Below are 14,068 nucleotides of genomic sequence, written 5' to 3'. Positions count from 1 at the left end.
ATGGACCCTCTGGTCCTCTGCACCATGTCGCATCACCTGGCTGTTCGTTCAGAGTGGGCTGAGAACACGCCTGCAGCAACACACCAGGACACACTGTCATTTTCCTTCAGTTTTACTATTACATAAGCAAAGGCAGCCCAACAAGAAGTAAAAGAGAAGGTCTCTAGCTATTGAATAGCTCAGTACAGACCAGGGATGTGAAGCCCAGGGTTAATAAGGAGTTAGACAAGATATGACAAATAGGAAGGCAAACCATGGTGAAACTGGACAAAATGTACCTCCTTGCAGGGGACGAGCTCCAAGCAGATCAGAAGAGTTCAGCTAGCTAAAGCAGGGGAAAGTTTGTGGGGACACTTGCCCTAAATCACACCATGGCAAGTGGAAAGAAACGTATACCAGCATTTCATATTTACTATTGCCTTTTTTGCCTTGGTTACAAGAGGGATTGTTTTTGCCTTTATTGCTGTGGTGGCCACTGATAAAGAAATGGCTGAAGATTTTGGGACTTACAGGAGTATGCGTCTGACCTAGCTGCTTGCTCTGCAGCAGGTTGTCTTTGGCCACCATCGTCTTGCTGGTCTTGTGCTGGACAAAACTGTTCATCACCACCGCTGAGCTCCTGCTCCAGCACCTCGGGTTCGTGGCTCTGACGGAGAGCCAGGTCATGGTGCGTTTCCTGGGGCTCAGCACCCTCGCTGGGGCTCACATCCTGCTCCAGGAGCTGCAGCTTCTGGGCCTCGCCGGGGTTGGGGTCCTGCTGAGGGGCCTCGCGTACCTGGTTCTCATCGCTTGTGTCTCTCCCAGGTGTCTCAGAGGGACAATTCAGGTCCTGCTCTGCTGACTCCATCTCCAGGACCTGATGGCTGCTCGAGGTGTTTTCTAGTGTCTCAGCATCCTGGGCCTGATGGTTGTTCAGACTCTGTTCTGGTGTTTCGGTCTCTTGGGCCTGGTGGGTTCCTGGGTCCTGTTCTGGTGTCCCGTTCTCTTCAGCCTGACAGGTATTTCTGTTCTGCTCTGCGGTCTCAAACTGCAGGATCTCACCTCTTTTTGGGTCCCATTCTGGTGCCTCGGTCCCATCAGCCTGCCGGGTGCCTGGCTCCCAATCTGGTGTCTCAGGCTGATGGGTTTGATGGATGTCTGGCTCCTGATCTTGCATCTCAGCCTCCTGTGTTTGATGGGTGTCTGGGGTCTCAGCCTCCTGGACCTGATTGTTCGCCCTCTTCTCTCGGACCTGGTGGCAGTGGGAGACTCTCTCGGCTGCGTGCGGCCCCGCTGGCTGCTGCTCGCTGCCTGCCTCCTCTTGGGCTGTCGGCTCTTGACCGCTTTCTAGTCTCTGGCACTGCCTGAGCTCCTTGTAACAAGCCTTGGCCACACGGAAAACCAGACTGAGAAACTCACTGAAGTCAACCCTGTCGTTGCTGTCATCGTCCAGGAAGCACAGCACCTTCTCCACAGTTTCCAGGTTGTGGGGGTTCTGTAAAGAAATAAGCAGCAGTGGCAAAGTCCGTTAACCCTTTGTGTCATCCCCATCTAAGAGCATTTGAGCAGGGCTGACGCAGTCTCCGGGTGGAAATCCAGGCTCCCCGCGCTGCGCTCTGCAAGCAGCTCACCCCGGGAGAAGGAATACCCTTTCCTCTTTGCTGCAGATCCTCTCGCCTCTGACCATCTCCCTGCCTTTCCCAAGGAGCCAGGTGCACACACGTGCATGGAGAGCACTTCTGATCCCAGCCCTGCAACCCCGCGCGCACACCCTCGGCGGACACTGGCCGCAAGCTGGATCCTCACCGCTATCACGTCCGCAAACTCCTGCCGGATGAGCTGCCTCAGCTCCCCCTTGCCCAGGGTGCTGCAGTCCCCGTCTCTCCGGGCATACGTAGAAAAAGTGGAGATGATGCCGATGATGTTTTCCTGGAGCTGGGCCATCTCCCTGCAAACCTGAGTCAGCCTGCAAGAAAAGCGCCAACGAAAAGGGGTCTTTGTGTGCTTTTTTTTCAGATAAGTTACTCTTAAAGAACAGCTGGATGGGAAGAGAGAGAAAGAACTGCCAGAAAAGGAGGCAGACGGAATAAAGTAGAACAAGAGAAAGAAAACAGAGAAGAAGAAGGGACTCCTGGGAGAAATGAATCTCTCCCCCGCTGCGGAGGTGGCTGGGTACGAGGATGAGCAGTGATGGCTGGAGACGAGGGACAGTGAGAAGTGAAAGGCTGGGGAAGCGGGTCATAGGAGAGGGCCTCCTTGGCTTAATTTGGCTTTGTGTCGAGCAGAACAGAGCTGTGAATGCAGGTTGCTTCAAACAAGCCACAGAATGTTGTAATTCCAGGTCTCTCTTATGAATTTTTTGACTCATAAAAAGCCAACATAGAAATTCCTTTAGGAGAGCTCAGCAGCTCCAGGAACACATTCTTGGCCAAAAGCTCCTGCTTTACTGCCAGTAGCAAAGTCAGACAGTGTGAAAAGCAGTGAGTTTCTGTACACGCAGCCTTACCTGGGTCAGCAATAGGAACAGCTGAGCTTCGGGAGCACAGTGTAAAGCGTATCGGCTGTCGGAGGTCTTATATAGGGTTTGTAATCATAGCCTGCATCTTGCAGAGGAGACACCCCTTCAGCACGGTGCCCTGAGACATCTCTACCCTAATTACACTGTCATCCCCTGTGTCTTCATTTATCTCTTCCGCATTAACTTCTGCACTAATGTTCTTCTCCGAAGTTATTGCAGGGTCCGTGCTAAGCTCGCCCCACCTGCAGACACACCTCAGAGGCCTTTTGCCGAAGAGGCTGTTTTTGCCAGTGGAGGTTTTTGTTTAAGGTGATGCCTGAGGAGCGCCCGTGACTCTCGTGTTGGGCAAACGTGTTTTGTGAGACTGCAGTCCCTGAGCGACACAGGGCTGCTCCGACGCCCAGGGGAGGAGGCCACCAGGAGTGCCTTCATTCTGAATTAAAAGAAAGAAAGAAAGAAAGAAAAAAGAAAAATGTGATATGAAGATGGGTGATTCCTTCCCGAAACTCCCCCTCTCCTGCCTGCGACGCGAGGCAGGCGTCAAGCGAAGAAACCTTTTCAAATAGTGCCACCAAGCGGCATCGGGAGCAGCCCGGTCCCGCGGCTGCGTCCCCGTTTACCGGCTGGGGAAACCGAGGCACACTCCTTTCTCCGGGAATTATTCTGTAACTCTTCGTTCCCCTGGCTGCTACACGTGCCGTGCGAGGTGAAAGCTCTTTCCTGGGCACTTTCAGTAAGACTCGTAAGTGCCCTAACTTCAGCCTTCTGCTTTTTGAAGTTCTTTTCTTGGACAGTAAACGGCTCTTAAGAGAGACTGAAAAAAATTAAAGACAGAAATCCATAGAGCTTTTAATGTACAGGGTGTTGTTTTGGACACAACAAATAAAATACGACCAGTTTTGTTTTAGAAAAAGCACCATGAGGAAAATGCCCCGGGTTGCTCCGTGCCCGGCACCGGGAGGGTTAACGGCTCCGGGTGCCGCTGTGCGAAGCCCTGCAGGTGTGTGGGGTCAGGAGGGGGTAAATACGGGGCCCAGGAGTCCCCAGGGAAAGCTGGCTGGGGGGCGAGGGCTCTGCAGGGCCGCCCTGGCTGCGGGCTGGGGAAGGTGATGGCTCCTGGCAGTGTCCTGCGGGGAGGGAAAGCTCTGGAGCTGAGAAATGCCATGCTGATAACTGCGATGTTTCTCAAAACTGTGAGGTCGTCTTGAACTGTGACTGTCTGTCGAAGCCTCCAGCAGTGACTGGTCTAGTTTTTCTCTTTACTGCTCAAACTTCAGCTCTGAACTTGGTCAGCTTGAACCCAGCGCTGGAGCATAGGAAGGAGATTCTCAATGCTGACAATAATCCTGCTTCTGTTTCCCCCCTCCTGTCTGTTTTTTGATCTATCCTCCTTTCTATCCTGTCTGCATGAAGACGCTCCACTTTGCTCTAATGCCGAGTGCTTGCTGCTAAGCTTCTCATTAAGCTGCAACAAGGGGAGAGGCACGTTCTCGCAGGAGTCTTTTCTACTCAAATCCCTCAGCCAGGCTCTGAGCAGGGTGGTTCCTCTCCCTGTAGACAACCACAGACAAGAACAGGTTTTTGTTGTACAGGATTTCATGCATGCTTTATGAAACAGAAAAGGTTAGAGGGTCAAATGATATGTGAATAAATTTAAAGAGAGCAAAAACTGTGTAGTAGGGAAAGGGATAAAATCACTTTTAGTACAGCTGGAGATAAATTGCAATGTGGAGAATGGAGGAAGAAGGCCGCAGGTGTTCCTGATCCTCTTTGCTAGTGAAATCACCTGAAGCTTCGGTGGTGCTGGGTTGAGGCAGGTGCGAGGGGGGCTGGAGGAGCTCGCTGCTGGCTTCTGACGAGCCTGGGGGGCTGCAGGCAGCTGCAGCAGCAAAGTCCACGCAGCTGCCTGCCCCGGGGGTGGGAGCGATCTCTGAAACGGGTCTGAGAAGAGGCTGATCTGCCTGGGCGCACAGCAGAGCGTCTGCACTGCTCTTTCCCGGGAGAGCTGCTCGTCCAGCGGAGCCCCATCGCTGAGCGCTGCTCAAGCGTTTCGCTGGGGCGTTGCCTGCGCCCGCCTGCCGTGGGCCCGAGCCGGGAGCCGCGTTTCTCTCGCGTGGGGCGTCCTCTGCCAGGTACCGCGGTGTACGTGTGCGGGAGCGTGCGAGGGCTGCGGTTTCGTGAAGACCCGGGGGGGAAGGACTGTGAATCGCAGCAGCCTGAATCACGGAGCAGGTTGCCCTTAGCGCGGCCGCGCTCGGGCAGCGGGAGCCCGGCGGGTTCTCCCGGGTCTCGGAGCACTTGCTCCCCGTGCCGTCTGCGCCGTGACCCCAGGGGAGCACAGCCCAGCACCGAGCTCTTCTCCTGCCTCTGCCACTAGCTCGTGGTGATTTGGGCCAAGGTAAAGCTCGAGCCCTGACTTCTCCATTTTCACCCGGTATAAAGGGAGGCCGGGAAGCCCCTAGGGCCGTACTCTGCCACCAGCTTCCCGGCACACTGAGATCTCCAAGCTGTGCTGGTGCCAGAAAGGGCGACATTAACATCGCAGCTCAAAGAATCAGGGCAGGAGGGGCAGAGCCTCATGTTAACACGTCCTTCCCCGGGGTGGCACCTGCGTTCATGGGAAAAATAAATACTTTGGCAGTTTCCATTCAAAGCAGCCACGATGCACGTTTACCTTGGCTGAATTTCCGTGGCTGATCTGCCGCAGAGGAAGGTGCAAGGTGCGGCGGCGGAGGGAGCGAGTCTGCAGCGCCTTGTCTGCTTGGCAAACCTGCTGTCATTACCCCAAATCTTTGAGGCGCGTTTGCCAAAGCAGCTGATTTCTGAGCTCACGGGCAGAAAACGCGTTGGGCAGTAGGCAAACAAGCTCCTCTGGATAGGCAGAGCATATATGCAGTTTCTCAATAAAAGTAAAGAAAGTAATCATTGTTTATTCCTGCCTGACTCAGCTGCATCGTTCCTGCTCAGCAGGGAGGGTTGGGAGTGTAGGTTAGCAGGAGGGAAAGTGCCACGCTGCAGGCTGAGCATGAGAAAGCAGTTAAACGTAGGTCTTGGAGAGCTGCAGGGCTTGGGTGGCTGGGAGTGAGGAGAAAAGCAAGGGGCTGGCCAGCGCCCGCATGGGACCCCAAAGTTTTCTTTGTGACCATCGCCCTCCTAACCCGCCTCCTGCACCTTTCCTGCCTGTTGTTTCCTTCTTTCTTCCTCCTGTTGAGCCGAGGGGCAGTTTACTCGGAGGTTTTAGCCAACCTCCCTTTTCTTGCCTTGTTCTACATGCAAAGCACAATTCCTAAGCTTGTGAGAGCTGGAGCCCATTATCCGGAGAGCTTATCGCTGCATCTCTGCCGTTATCAGGAATTCAGCTAATTGAAGTGAAATGCTTTATTTTCCTACCCTGCAGTAGGCATTCCAGCAAGCCGTTTCTGTTGCAACCCTCTTTATTGCTAATTCATTGTGACATTAAGAAGTGTGATACATCAGCTTTTCTCTAATACACATTTCTGCTTTTTTACATGTTAATGAGCATATTTAACATATTTCTTCAGAGATAATTGGATTCCAAGACTCCCTGTTGTAATGCACTGAAAGCCAGCTAGCAATGCCTTTAGTATCAAAAAGACTCTTTCTGCATTTGAATAATCTCACAAATAAAATTAGGAATTAATCTCTTGGCTGAAAGAAGACTTTTGTGGATACACTTTTTTATTTTGAGACAGTTTTAATTCATATTTTAAGAACCGTCATTATGGAGAAGTTAATTAAACCCTTCCTTTGGCTTTCTACCATGGAACTTAGAAAGGGGCACGGGTATTTCAGATGGCCTCGTGGCTCACACCCATTGATTCTTCTCCTGAAGACAGGCTTTTTCTGTGATTCATTTGCTCGTGGCTTACCCAGCTGGGTGCTTTAATGCAAAAAGCAGGAGTTATCTTTGGGTAAATTATTTTCTGAAGGGACAAAGGAAATCACAGGTTTACTTATCCAGCTCCGTGACTGGAAGAGGAAAGGCAATGCTATGTAGCTAGATATTAAGACTTCCCAGTACATTACTGTGTGCAGTATTTTACAGACTAGATATGAAATTCTGTATTTCAGTTTAAGCAAATCTTTAGTAATCAGAGACTAAGAATAAACCTAGCATGGAGATTCAATTATCCTGTATTTGCTGATGTGAAGAATTATTTTGCCTTCCTCTGAAGGCATCTGGTTTTCACTGCCAGAAAAGGGAGCTGGGGAGGCAAGCGTGCACCGGCTCGTGGGGGGCAGTCCCGGGGTCCAGGTGCTTGTGAACGCTGCTAACTGACAGGCGATAAGGAAAAAACCACGTAGCTGCTGCTCAGTTACCACCGGCCCAGACGACTTTGTCTAAGTTTTGCAGTTTATCTGTCACTAGAAAACAAGTTTTGACTGCCTGCCTGTATTTCTTCCCTTGTAATTTCTTCTAATCCCTTCAAGCTGTGTGGGTGCTCGGTGCTTCCCCCCCCCTTGCACCACCAGAGGACGCTGCTCTTACACCTGCGCTGACACGTGTGCACACGCGTGTGCGTGTGCCTGGTGCGGGTGTGCGTGTGCCTGGTGTGGGTGCACCCCCCGCCTGACCCCCCCGGGTGCCGGTCCGTGTGCGAGGTCTGCTGTGGGCTCTCGTCCCCAGAGCCAGCACGTGCTTTAGCTTCTGGAAAATCAGCGTCTGGCCCGAGCTCTGACCACGCTGAGTTTTGCCTTGCAGGTGAATTAAGGCAGTTTCGTGGCAGCGCTTAGAGCCCGGGCGGGCGTTGCAGCGGGCCGGCCGCGACCCTTCCTGCTTGCCTTCGTTTCTGTGCCGCGTAATGCTGAGCAGCAGCGAGCGCGGCTGGGGAGGAGCAGGCAGCACCGTGCCCATGCGTGTGAGCTTGCACCGCCCGTGAAGCGTGTGTGCCCCGGCCCCGGGACCGGCCCCGGAGGAGAGGGGCTCGCGCAGGACCGTGCAGTCGTTCAGCTCGGTCTCTTCGGGCTTGTGCTGGGGGTTTGCTGGAGACCTGAGTCACCCTTTGTGGTCACCGTGGACGTGAGTCGGAGGCTGCGGCTGTTCTGCCCGCTCCCCTTGGTGGTGGGGACCGTTTCGGTGCGGCTCCCCGTTAGCTTCCTCGCTGGCCAGTGCATCAGCAGGAGAATTTCAATTCCTTTCCGTAGCCAGTTGCAGGAGGAAGTTGCAGTTTTGGGGAATGGCTAAAGCCTCGGGTTTAGGGGCGTCTCCGTTTGGGGCAGGAAGCCACCTTCTCCTGTCCTGAAAACCACCTCTAGCCCCCAAGAAGCAGCGGCAGTAGCGTTGAGGGCCAGACGGAGACAAAGTGACATGGAAGGGCTTGGACGTGGCCAAGGAGCGCAAACGGGAGCATTGCCTCGAGCAGGGGGTGGAAAGGGGCAGAGAGGCCGTGCTGGGAAACGTCACCTGCTTGAAGCCCCACCAAGGGCAGGCCGGGAGGGCGGTGGAGCTGCCGGGTGAGGCGGCGCGTGAAGCAAGGCGCTGCGTCGGGCGGCCGAGGAGGACCGGCGCGGTGCCGGGGGCGAGCCGGAGCTTGCCCGGCAGGGAAGCGTTCCTGGCAGCGGGACACCGGTGCTGCTGGCCGTGCGAGCAGCCCGGCTGGGAAGCTGGTTGCACAAGACTCGTGGGGTGGCAGCGGTGTGGGAAGCCAGACGGGCAACGCGCCTTGCTCTGCGCCCTGTCATCGGAGCCTCTTGCAGTCGGTTCAGCAGCACAACACGTCTGCTCTCTCCACTCTTCCCTTGTTTCCAGAGAGATGAACAGACAGGGAAATACCCTGTTTCCTTCTTTTTTCTATTGGGGTTCATCTTTCTTCCTCCTGGTTTTCACAAGAAGTAAGGCTTTGAGGCTCACACTTCTATCTAATTACTCTCAAACCTGGTATTTGCAAGCGAATTAGACACAGTGGGATGGTTCAAACCGATGCTAAATCCCTATGAGCTTTACAAAAATAGAAAGCAATGTGATTAACGCTGCTGCTGGAGGAAGAGCCGATCGGTTCTCCCTTTACCAGGCAGTTGGATGCGCAGGAGGGACAGCTGAAGCCACTTCTGCCTGTGGCCTGTCTTAAAAAACACGTTTCTGTTTGTTTACACGGGAAGGGCAGGGGCAGAGGAGGGCGCCGGGCCTCTGCCAGGCTCCCAGCCCATCCCAAGAAGCTCTTTGCCCTTCTCTCCTTGTAGACGTTTGTGCCGAAGCTTCGAGCCGTGCCGTGCCCGTAGCAGAGCCGGTCACTGCCCAAAGGCGAACGAACCCACTCCTGAAAGCAGCAGGATGCCGAACTGGAGCCTCCAAACCAGAGGGAAAGAGTAGGATGAAGTGGGGAATCTTGGGCTGAGCTGGAGGTGGCTGAGCTGATTGTTTTTAAATGCTTCACTTCTTGCAGCTCTTGGGTGTTTTGAAGAGTTATTTGGATGTGCTAAGGGGGATGCTGGTCTCGCTGCTTTTAGTAAAGGGTGGTGGATGCTCATCTTAACTGGACTTGCAGTCCCCTTGCTGTGCCTGGGGGACCCTCTGGAGCTGGGGTGACTCAGACCAGGGGAATGTTGGCTCCAGCCTGGCACCGATCGCAAGTGCCGACGTGCAACAGTTGACCTGCTCCAAAGGATCAGCTTCCTCAAATGACTCATCTGGCTCTGGGAATTAGACAGCACCAGCCTGGGGGACGGAGGAGCTGTTGTTATTATGGCGATGCTACTGCCTGTTTGTTTGTTGTTGGCTCAAAATCCCGAGCAGGGAGGATTCATACCAGACAGGCTCATGCTTGCTGATCCCGCAGGTTGAGGTCTATTTAGGGAATTAGAGACGTCTGTTTTCCGAGAGTCAAGGGAAGGACGTTGGTAGCCTGCCCAGAGCGGCTCGTGCTCCCTGACAGCGATGCATCGCCCAGGGATCGCTCTGGCTGCATCAGTGGGTGAAAACTGTGCTAGGTTTGGTCCAGGCTCCTCTCTCATAGTCCCAGACATCTTTATTCCAACCTCTCTCTTTTTGGGAATATCTTGTCATGGCCGATGCTTTGGAAAACGTGACTTAAGTGATGTTTTGGAAAGTTTGAACTCCCATCTTGTGAAAGCTGGACTGGGATGTCTGTGTGCGAGCTCTCAGCATTATCAGCTGTGCCTGAGAAATTAGGCTCCTGCCTTTTGCTTGTAAACAAGGTTCAGCCAAAACCAGGCTGGATGGTGCCTTGTCTTTTCCTTCCCCTCGGCAGGAAAGGGGTAAATTACTAGCTGATATGTCAGGAACGTCGCAATCACACCTGATGCCTCTTCCAGCTATCCCAATTACACTCCACCCTAATGACAAGGCCGTCACAAGGCGGTAATGACGATGGGGGCGAGGGGAGGAGGAGGTTGCTGTGAAGGGGCATGAGACCATCCGCAGGAACGAGGAGGTGGGAGAAGGCAAGGAAAAGGCTGTTTGTGCGTTTTGAGACCCAGCACGGTGCATCCACAGACAGCAACGGCCAGTGAAAGGCTCCAGCTGAGCTGGTCCTCTTCTATCCCTGCTGCTTTGCCATTGGCACCGCTCTGCCCCAGACTGTTTGACTGGAGAAACGTTTGCTGAAATTACAGTTGATGCACCCACCAAAAAATAAAACAAAGTCACCTTTTCAGGTTTAGTTTTCATATAAAACATGAGCAGCCACCAATATTTATGGTCCTAGGTGGACTGTGGAGTCCTTTGAAGAACCAGAGAAATCTTCAGCTTGGTCTAGATGAACACCTCTAACATGCTGAAACGTCAGGAACAAGAAACGCTCACTTCTTTGCCTGCCGAGCAGCAGCTATGCTTGAGGAAATGACTCTGTCTCTAGAGCTCGTTGCTGTCTGCGTTAAGCGCTTGGAAGCACCGGGGGTAACGCCAACAAGCTCTGGGCATCAGTACATGGATGGTTGAATGTCTGACATGTCTGGATGGAGCGCGCTGTGTTGGCACATCCATAAATACAAGCGTGTAATGGGGATTAGTGATTTCTGTAATTGAGATTATGTGGGAGAACCCAACAATTTGTGTAGGACAGTGTCAAAAGAGCGTCTTATAACAGTGAGCAGAGCTTATCTGACTTCTGCAAATGCTTTTTTGGGAACACAGTAAAAAATATTCCTGTGTTTATCATCTTCACTTCTTCATCTTTAGTAGTCATTTTAATGTTACTATAGGCTATCTTCACTAAGGTTTGATTTACAGGTCTTTCAAAAGTCTAATGCTGCAGATCTAATCTAACTCGTAGCAGAGTCGTATTGCAACATAATGGATGATATATGTAGTTCCAGGCACGATAATCCGGTATAGCGTCTTGGGAATGATAGCTGTTGATTTATTTACCAAAAAAAAAAAAAAAAAAAAAAAAAAGAAACGAGGAAGGAAATAATTGGCAAACTTTTCAGGTTCATGAAGATTTGTTCTCTCAATTCAATGTGCTGCAATTATTGCTACAATATAAAGACTCATTTCATCTCTCTCTAAATGCACACACACAGTGCTAACATGCAGACATGATTTGATAATGCATACAGAGGTGGAAGATCCCTTCTAACAGAAGACATTAAAGATGCAGAGAACAACACGCAATCATTCAGTAAAAATGACTTTCACTGAGCAGTTCTTTGCAGATGCCTCGGCTGCTTCTTGTCGTTTCTCTGGGCTGACTGGGGTTGTGGGGGGCTGTTTCGCAGCAGCAAACCCCGCAGCACCTGCCCCAGTGCCCCGTGGCACATGGGGGCCGGGCCCTGAAACGCCACGCCGAGCGCGAGAGCGGCGGCTGCGCGGGAAGCTGCAGATGAGATCTCGGTTACACAGCAGGCAAATGCAGGAATAATTGGCGTCTCCTCCCTCTGGCCTTTCTACAGTTTTTTAAAGCTTTATCCATCTACTGCGTCAGGCTACTGCTAATATCTGGAGATACAGCTTGGACTGGGGCTCTGCGGCGTGCATGCAGGAGCCTGGCCTCCAGAGACCAGGCGCCCCGGGCGCTCGGACAAGCTGCCCTTTGCTAACCCAGACCTGCTCCACCTCTGCCCCGTGATGGATTATTTGACTAATTGTTTTTAATGGAAACTGGCTATTTCCGTGGCTGCAACCTTGAGTGAGCCAGACGGTCCGCGAATTCATGTGTCCTTTCAATGGTGCTGATGTCAGAGAAGAATTTGGGAAATGAATGGATTCTCAACTTGCCATCGAATATTCGGACAGTCATGGGTCAGATTTTTCCATGACAGTATGACACCCTCACATCCAACACATCATGTGTGCTATTAGAGACAGGATGGGATGTGGAATTGGAGGATTCTTTTAGCCAAATCTGGCCTATTTCTGTCATTACGTCTGACGTGCTTTTGGAAACTTTTATGAAATCATCTCTAGTCTCGTGACATTTTGCATTTTCTCCTAAAGCTCTGACCTGAAGAACAACACGATATTCCATCACCGTGATGTTGCCTTTATCCTTGTGCAGCTGTGCCCCAGAAAAGCAGATTTGTCATAGGAGAAGCAACCACCCCCCTTTTCCCTTCAGCCCACCGGCTTACCAAAGTCAACTGCATTGTACTGAGGGTTAATTCAAATCACTTGGTAACCCAAGTGTGTCACACATGCTGGATTTATTTATTTCAATTACAATAACCAAAAGCCACTGCATAACTTTCCGCTACCATAATTTGCTATGGGACACCAGCATGCTCAAGAGCATGTTTAAAGGGAGAAGAGTGTGCAAACCCAAGAACGGCTCTTCGGCTCTGGGTTATCTCTGCCCTTGTCTCTGCGCGCAGGCGATGCGGCTTCAATGCTTGTGTCACCGAGTGACTTGGGGCTAGTTCACAGTGAGCAGAGAAGGAAGTTTGAACGTCTTTGATCTTGCACGGGGATTGCCCTTGTTAGCTCTCCTTTCTCTCTTCTAACGAGGGAATTTCAGTTGAGAGCTTCTTTCCTTGACCGCAATTGTGGTGGGCAGAAAGCGGTGACTGTGCTGCTGCGGTCAAGGACGTATCGCCAGCTCTCGCGAGTGGCGTAGCTCAGTCGTGGGCTGGACTGTACAGAGGTGCTGTGAGTGCAGCAAGCAAAAAACAGCCACTGCCAAGACACTGCACCAAGCACGGATGGTTCGTCACCCCTGGGGCATCGGTGCAAAGAGATAGGCCACTGGGACAGAGTTTCTTTAAGTTTTGGAAGGAACTAAATGGAATTAAATGTCTTAATGCGACACAGGTCTGTTCACCCTAGAGAGGAAAGGGCCTCGGGGACACAACAGTGCTGTTTTCTGCTGCCGCGGGGGTGTTAATGGAGAAGACAGGCTGTGCCCAGAGAAAGGCTGAGAGGTAACGACTGCAAGTGGCAACAGGGAAATTCTGACCAGATATTGTAATAAGATGTTCACAGTGAACGGGATGCTGTACATTAGTGAGAATACAGAAATTTACACAAAAGAGCAGTGCAAAGCGCTTACAGAGTCCTATCCCATCTGTAACACTGGTCTGTATAGGTGTCTCAGAGGAAGGTGCAAGAAAATGTACAAAAATAACTCATATCAAGGTAAAAATTTAGTCCCCCCGAAGCTTGTTTCCAAGCTGCATCACCAGTTTTGTGTTCCCCTGCCCCAGGTGAAATACATGGATCAGGAAGTCAAGCTCGCATGCAGCAGTCATGCTGTCGTAGGTACCACCTCAGTGGCCAGGTTTCATTAGAAATTATAATGTAAGCAAGTCATTTAAGGACCGGAGGTGGAGCGGGCCTGGATTATGAAAAATTTTTTTCCATACCCCTGAGGTGTCTCATTTCCGGAGACACGGACACTAAAATCATATAAAAGGGTTCATATTGTGGTGTTTCTCAAGCCATTCTGGTTTCCTTTGCTTGTTCCTGTTGGTGATTTGGGTAAGTCTCTTTTGGCTTACTGGGAAGTAATGCAGTGGATGGGGCCATTTATTTTTTAACTGTGTTCTGCAGAGGCAAGTTAGAAGACTTAGTGCTTCTGCGTAGCAAGATTTGTATACGGTATTTATCAAATAGCTGAGTGAAGTGTAAAAACTCATTCTGTCTTCTTCTAATGCTCTGTTTGCCCTGTGGTTTGCAGTTGCTGTGCTTTCTCCAAGGAGATGCTTCTCAGGGCAGCTGAGAGTGGACTAATCTCCCTCCTTCCCCAGTGACTCTGTTACCCTGTTTTAACCAGGAAATTATGGGGTTTGCGAGGGAGCAAAAGGGAAGGCAGGGACTTCAAAGGGAAAAAATGGGAGGGAAGATAAGGAGTGGAGACTTGGAGGCTGCGAGGGCAAGCCATGCCTCGAAGGGAGTCTGGATGGGAAGAGCTGGAAGGACTTCTGTGGGAGAGGCGGGGAAGCAGTCAGACACTTCCCTTGCCAAAGTCTCATAGCATGAAGCCTCCCCTGATGTCCTCCAGCTGAGGAGCTGCATGGGGACCGTACCGGGCAGTACCAGCAGCTTAGTGGTCTCCTTTTCGGATAGGGAGCAGGAAGTAACATCAAGGAGTCAGTCCCAGACAGAGGGGAGCTGTGGACCAGCGGGTGCTGTCATGCCTCCAGACCCTGCAATATGGT

At 51.8% G+C, this 14,068-nt stretch overlaps 3 protein-coding genes across 5 annotated transcripts in view; 2 read left to right on the top strand and 1 right to left on the bottom strand.

Annotated features, from left to right (window-relative positions):
* Positions 1–14,068, top strand: part of LOC112994443 (keratin-associated protein 5-1-like) — a 47,645-nt gene that overhangs the window by 24,119 nt on the left and 9,458 nt on the right. The window contains exon 1 of one of the 3 annotated variants that reach the window (XM_064498966.1): positions 8,517–8,824. The exons of the other annotated variants lie outside the window; for them this stretch is intronic. Within the exon in view, the coding sequence (XP_064355036.1) occupies positions 8,790–8,824 (35 nt within the window). The 5' untranslated portion in view covers positions 8,517–8,789. Of the gene's footprint in view, positions 1–8,516; positions 8,825–14,068 lie in introns of those variants that run through there. 3 annotated transcript variants of the gene reach the window in all.
* Positions 97–2,725, bottom strand: LOC112994441 (cornulin-like). Its single transcript, XM_026118780.2, has 3 exons — positions 2,486–2,725; positions 1,786–1,945; positions 97–1,474 (listed from the first exon to the last, which is right to left on the bottom strand). Exons 2-3 carry the CDS (start codon positions 1,921–1,923, stop codon positions 458–460), a joined length of 1,155 nt encoding a protein of 384 aa, XP_025974565.2. The 5' UTR covers positions 1,924–1,945; positions 2,486–2,725; the 3' UTR covers positions 97–457.
* LOC112994442 (keratin-associated protein 10-4-like) overlaps positions 4,435–14,068 on the top strand; it is a 45,351-nt gene continuing 35,717 nt past the window's right edge. The window contains exon 1 of the mRNA XM_026118781.2: positions 4,435–4,629. The gene's annotated coding sequence lies outside the window, so the exon portion shown is untranslated. The remainder of the gene's footprint in view (positions 4,630–14,068) is intronic.

This window comes from Dromaius novaehollandiae, chromosome 29, assembly GCF_036370855.1.
Source record: "Dromaius novaehollandiae isolate bDroNov1 chromosome 29, bDroNov1.hap1, whole genome shotgun sequence".
NCBI classification, from domain to species: Eukaryota; Metazoa; Chordata; class Aves; order Casuariiformes; family Dromaiidae; genus Dromaius; species Dromaius novaehollandiae.
The sequence above is the reverse complement of the archived record's forward strand: the minus strand, read 5'-3'. Positions and strand labels throughout refer to the sequence as shown.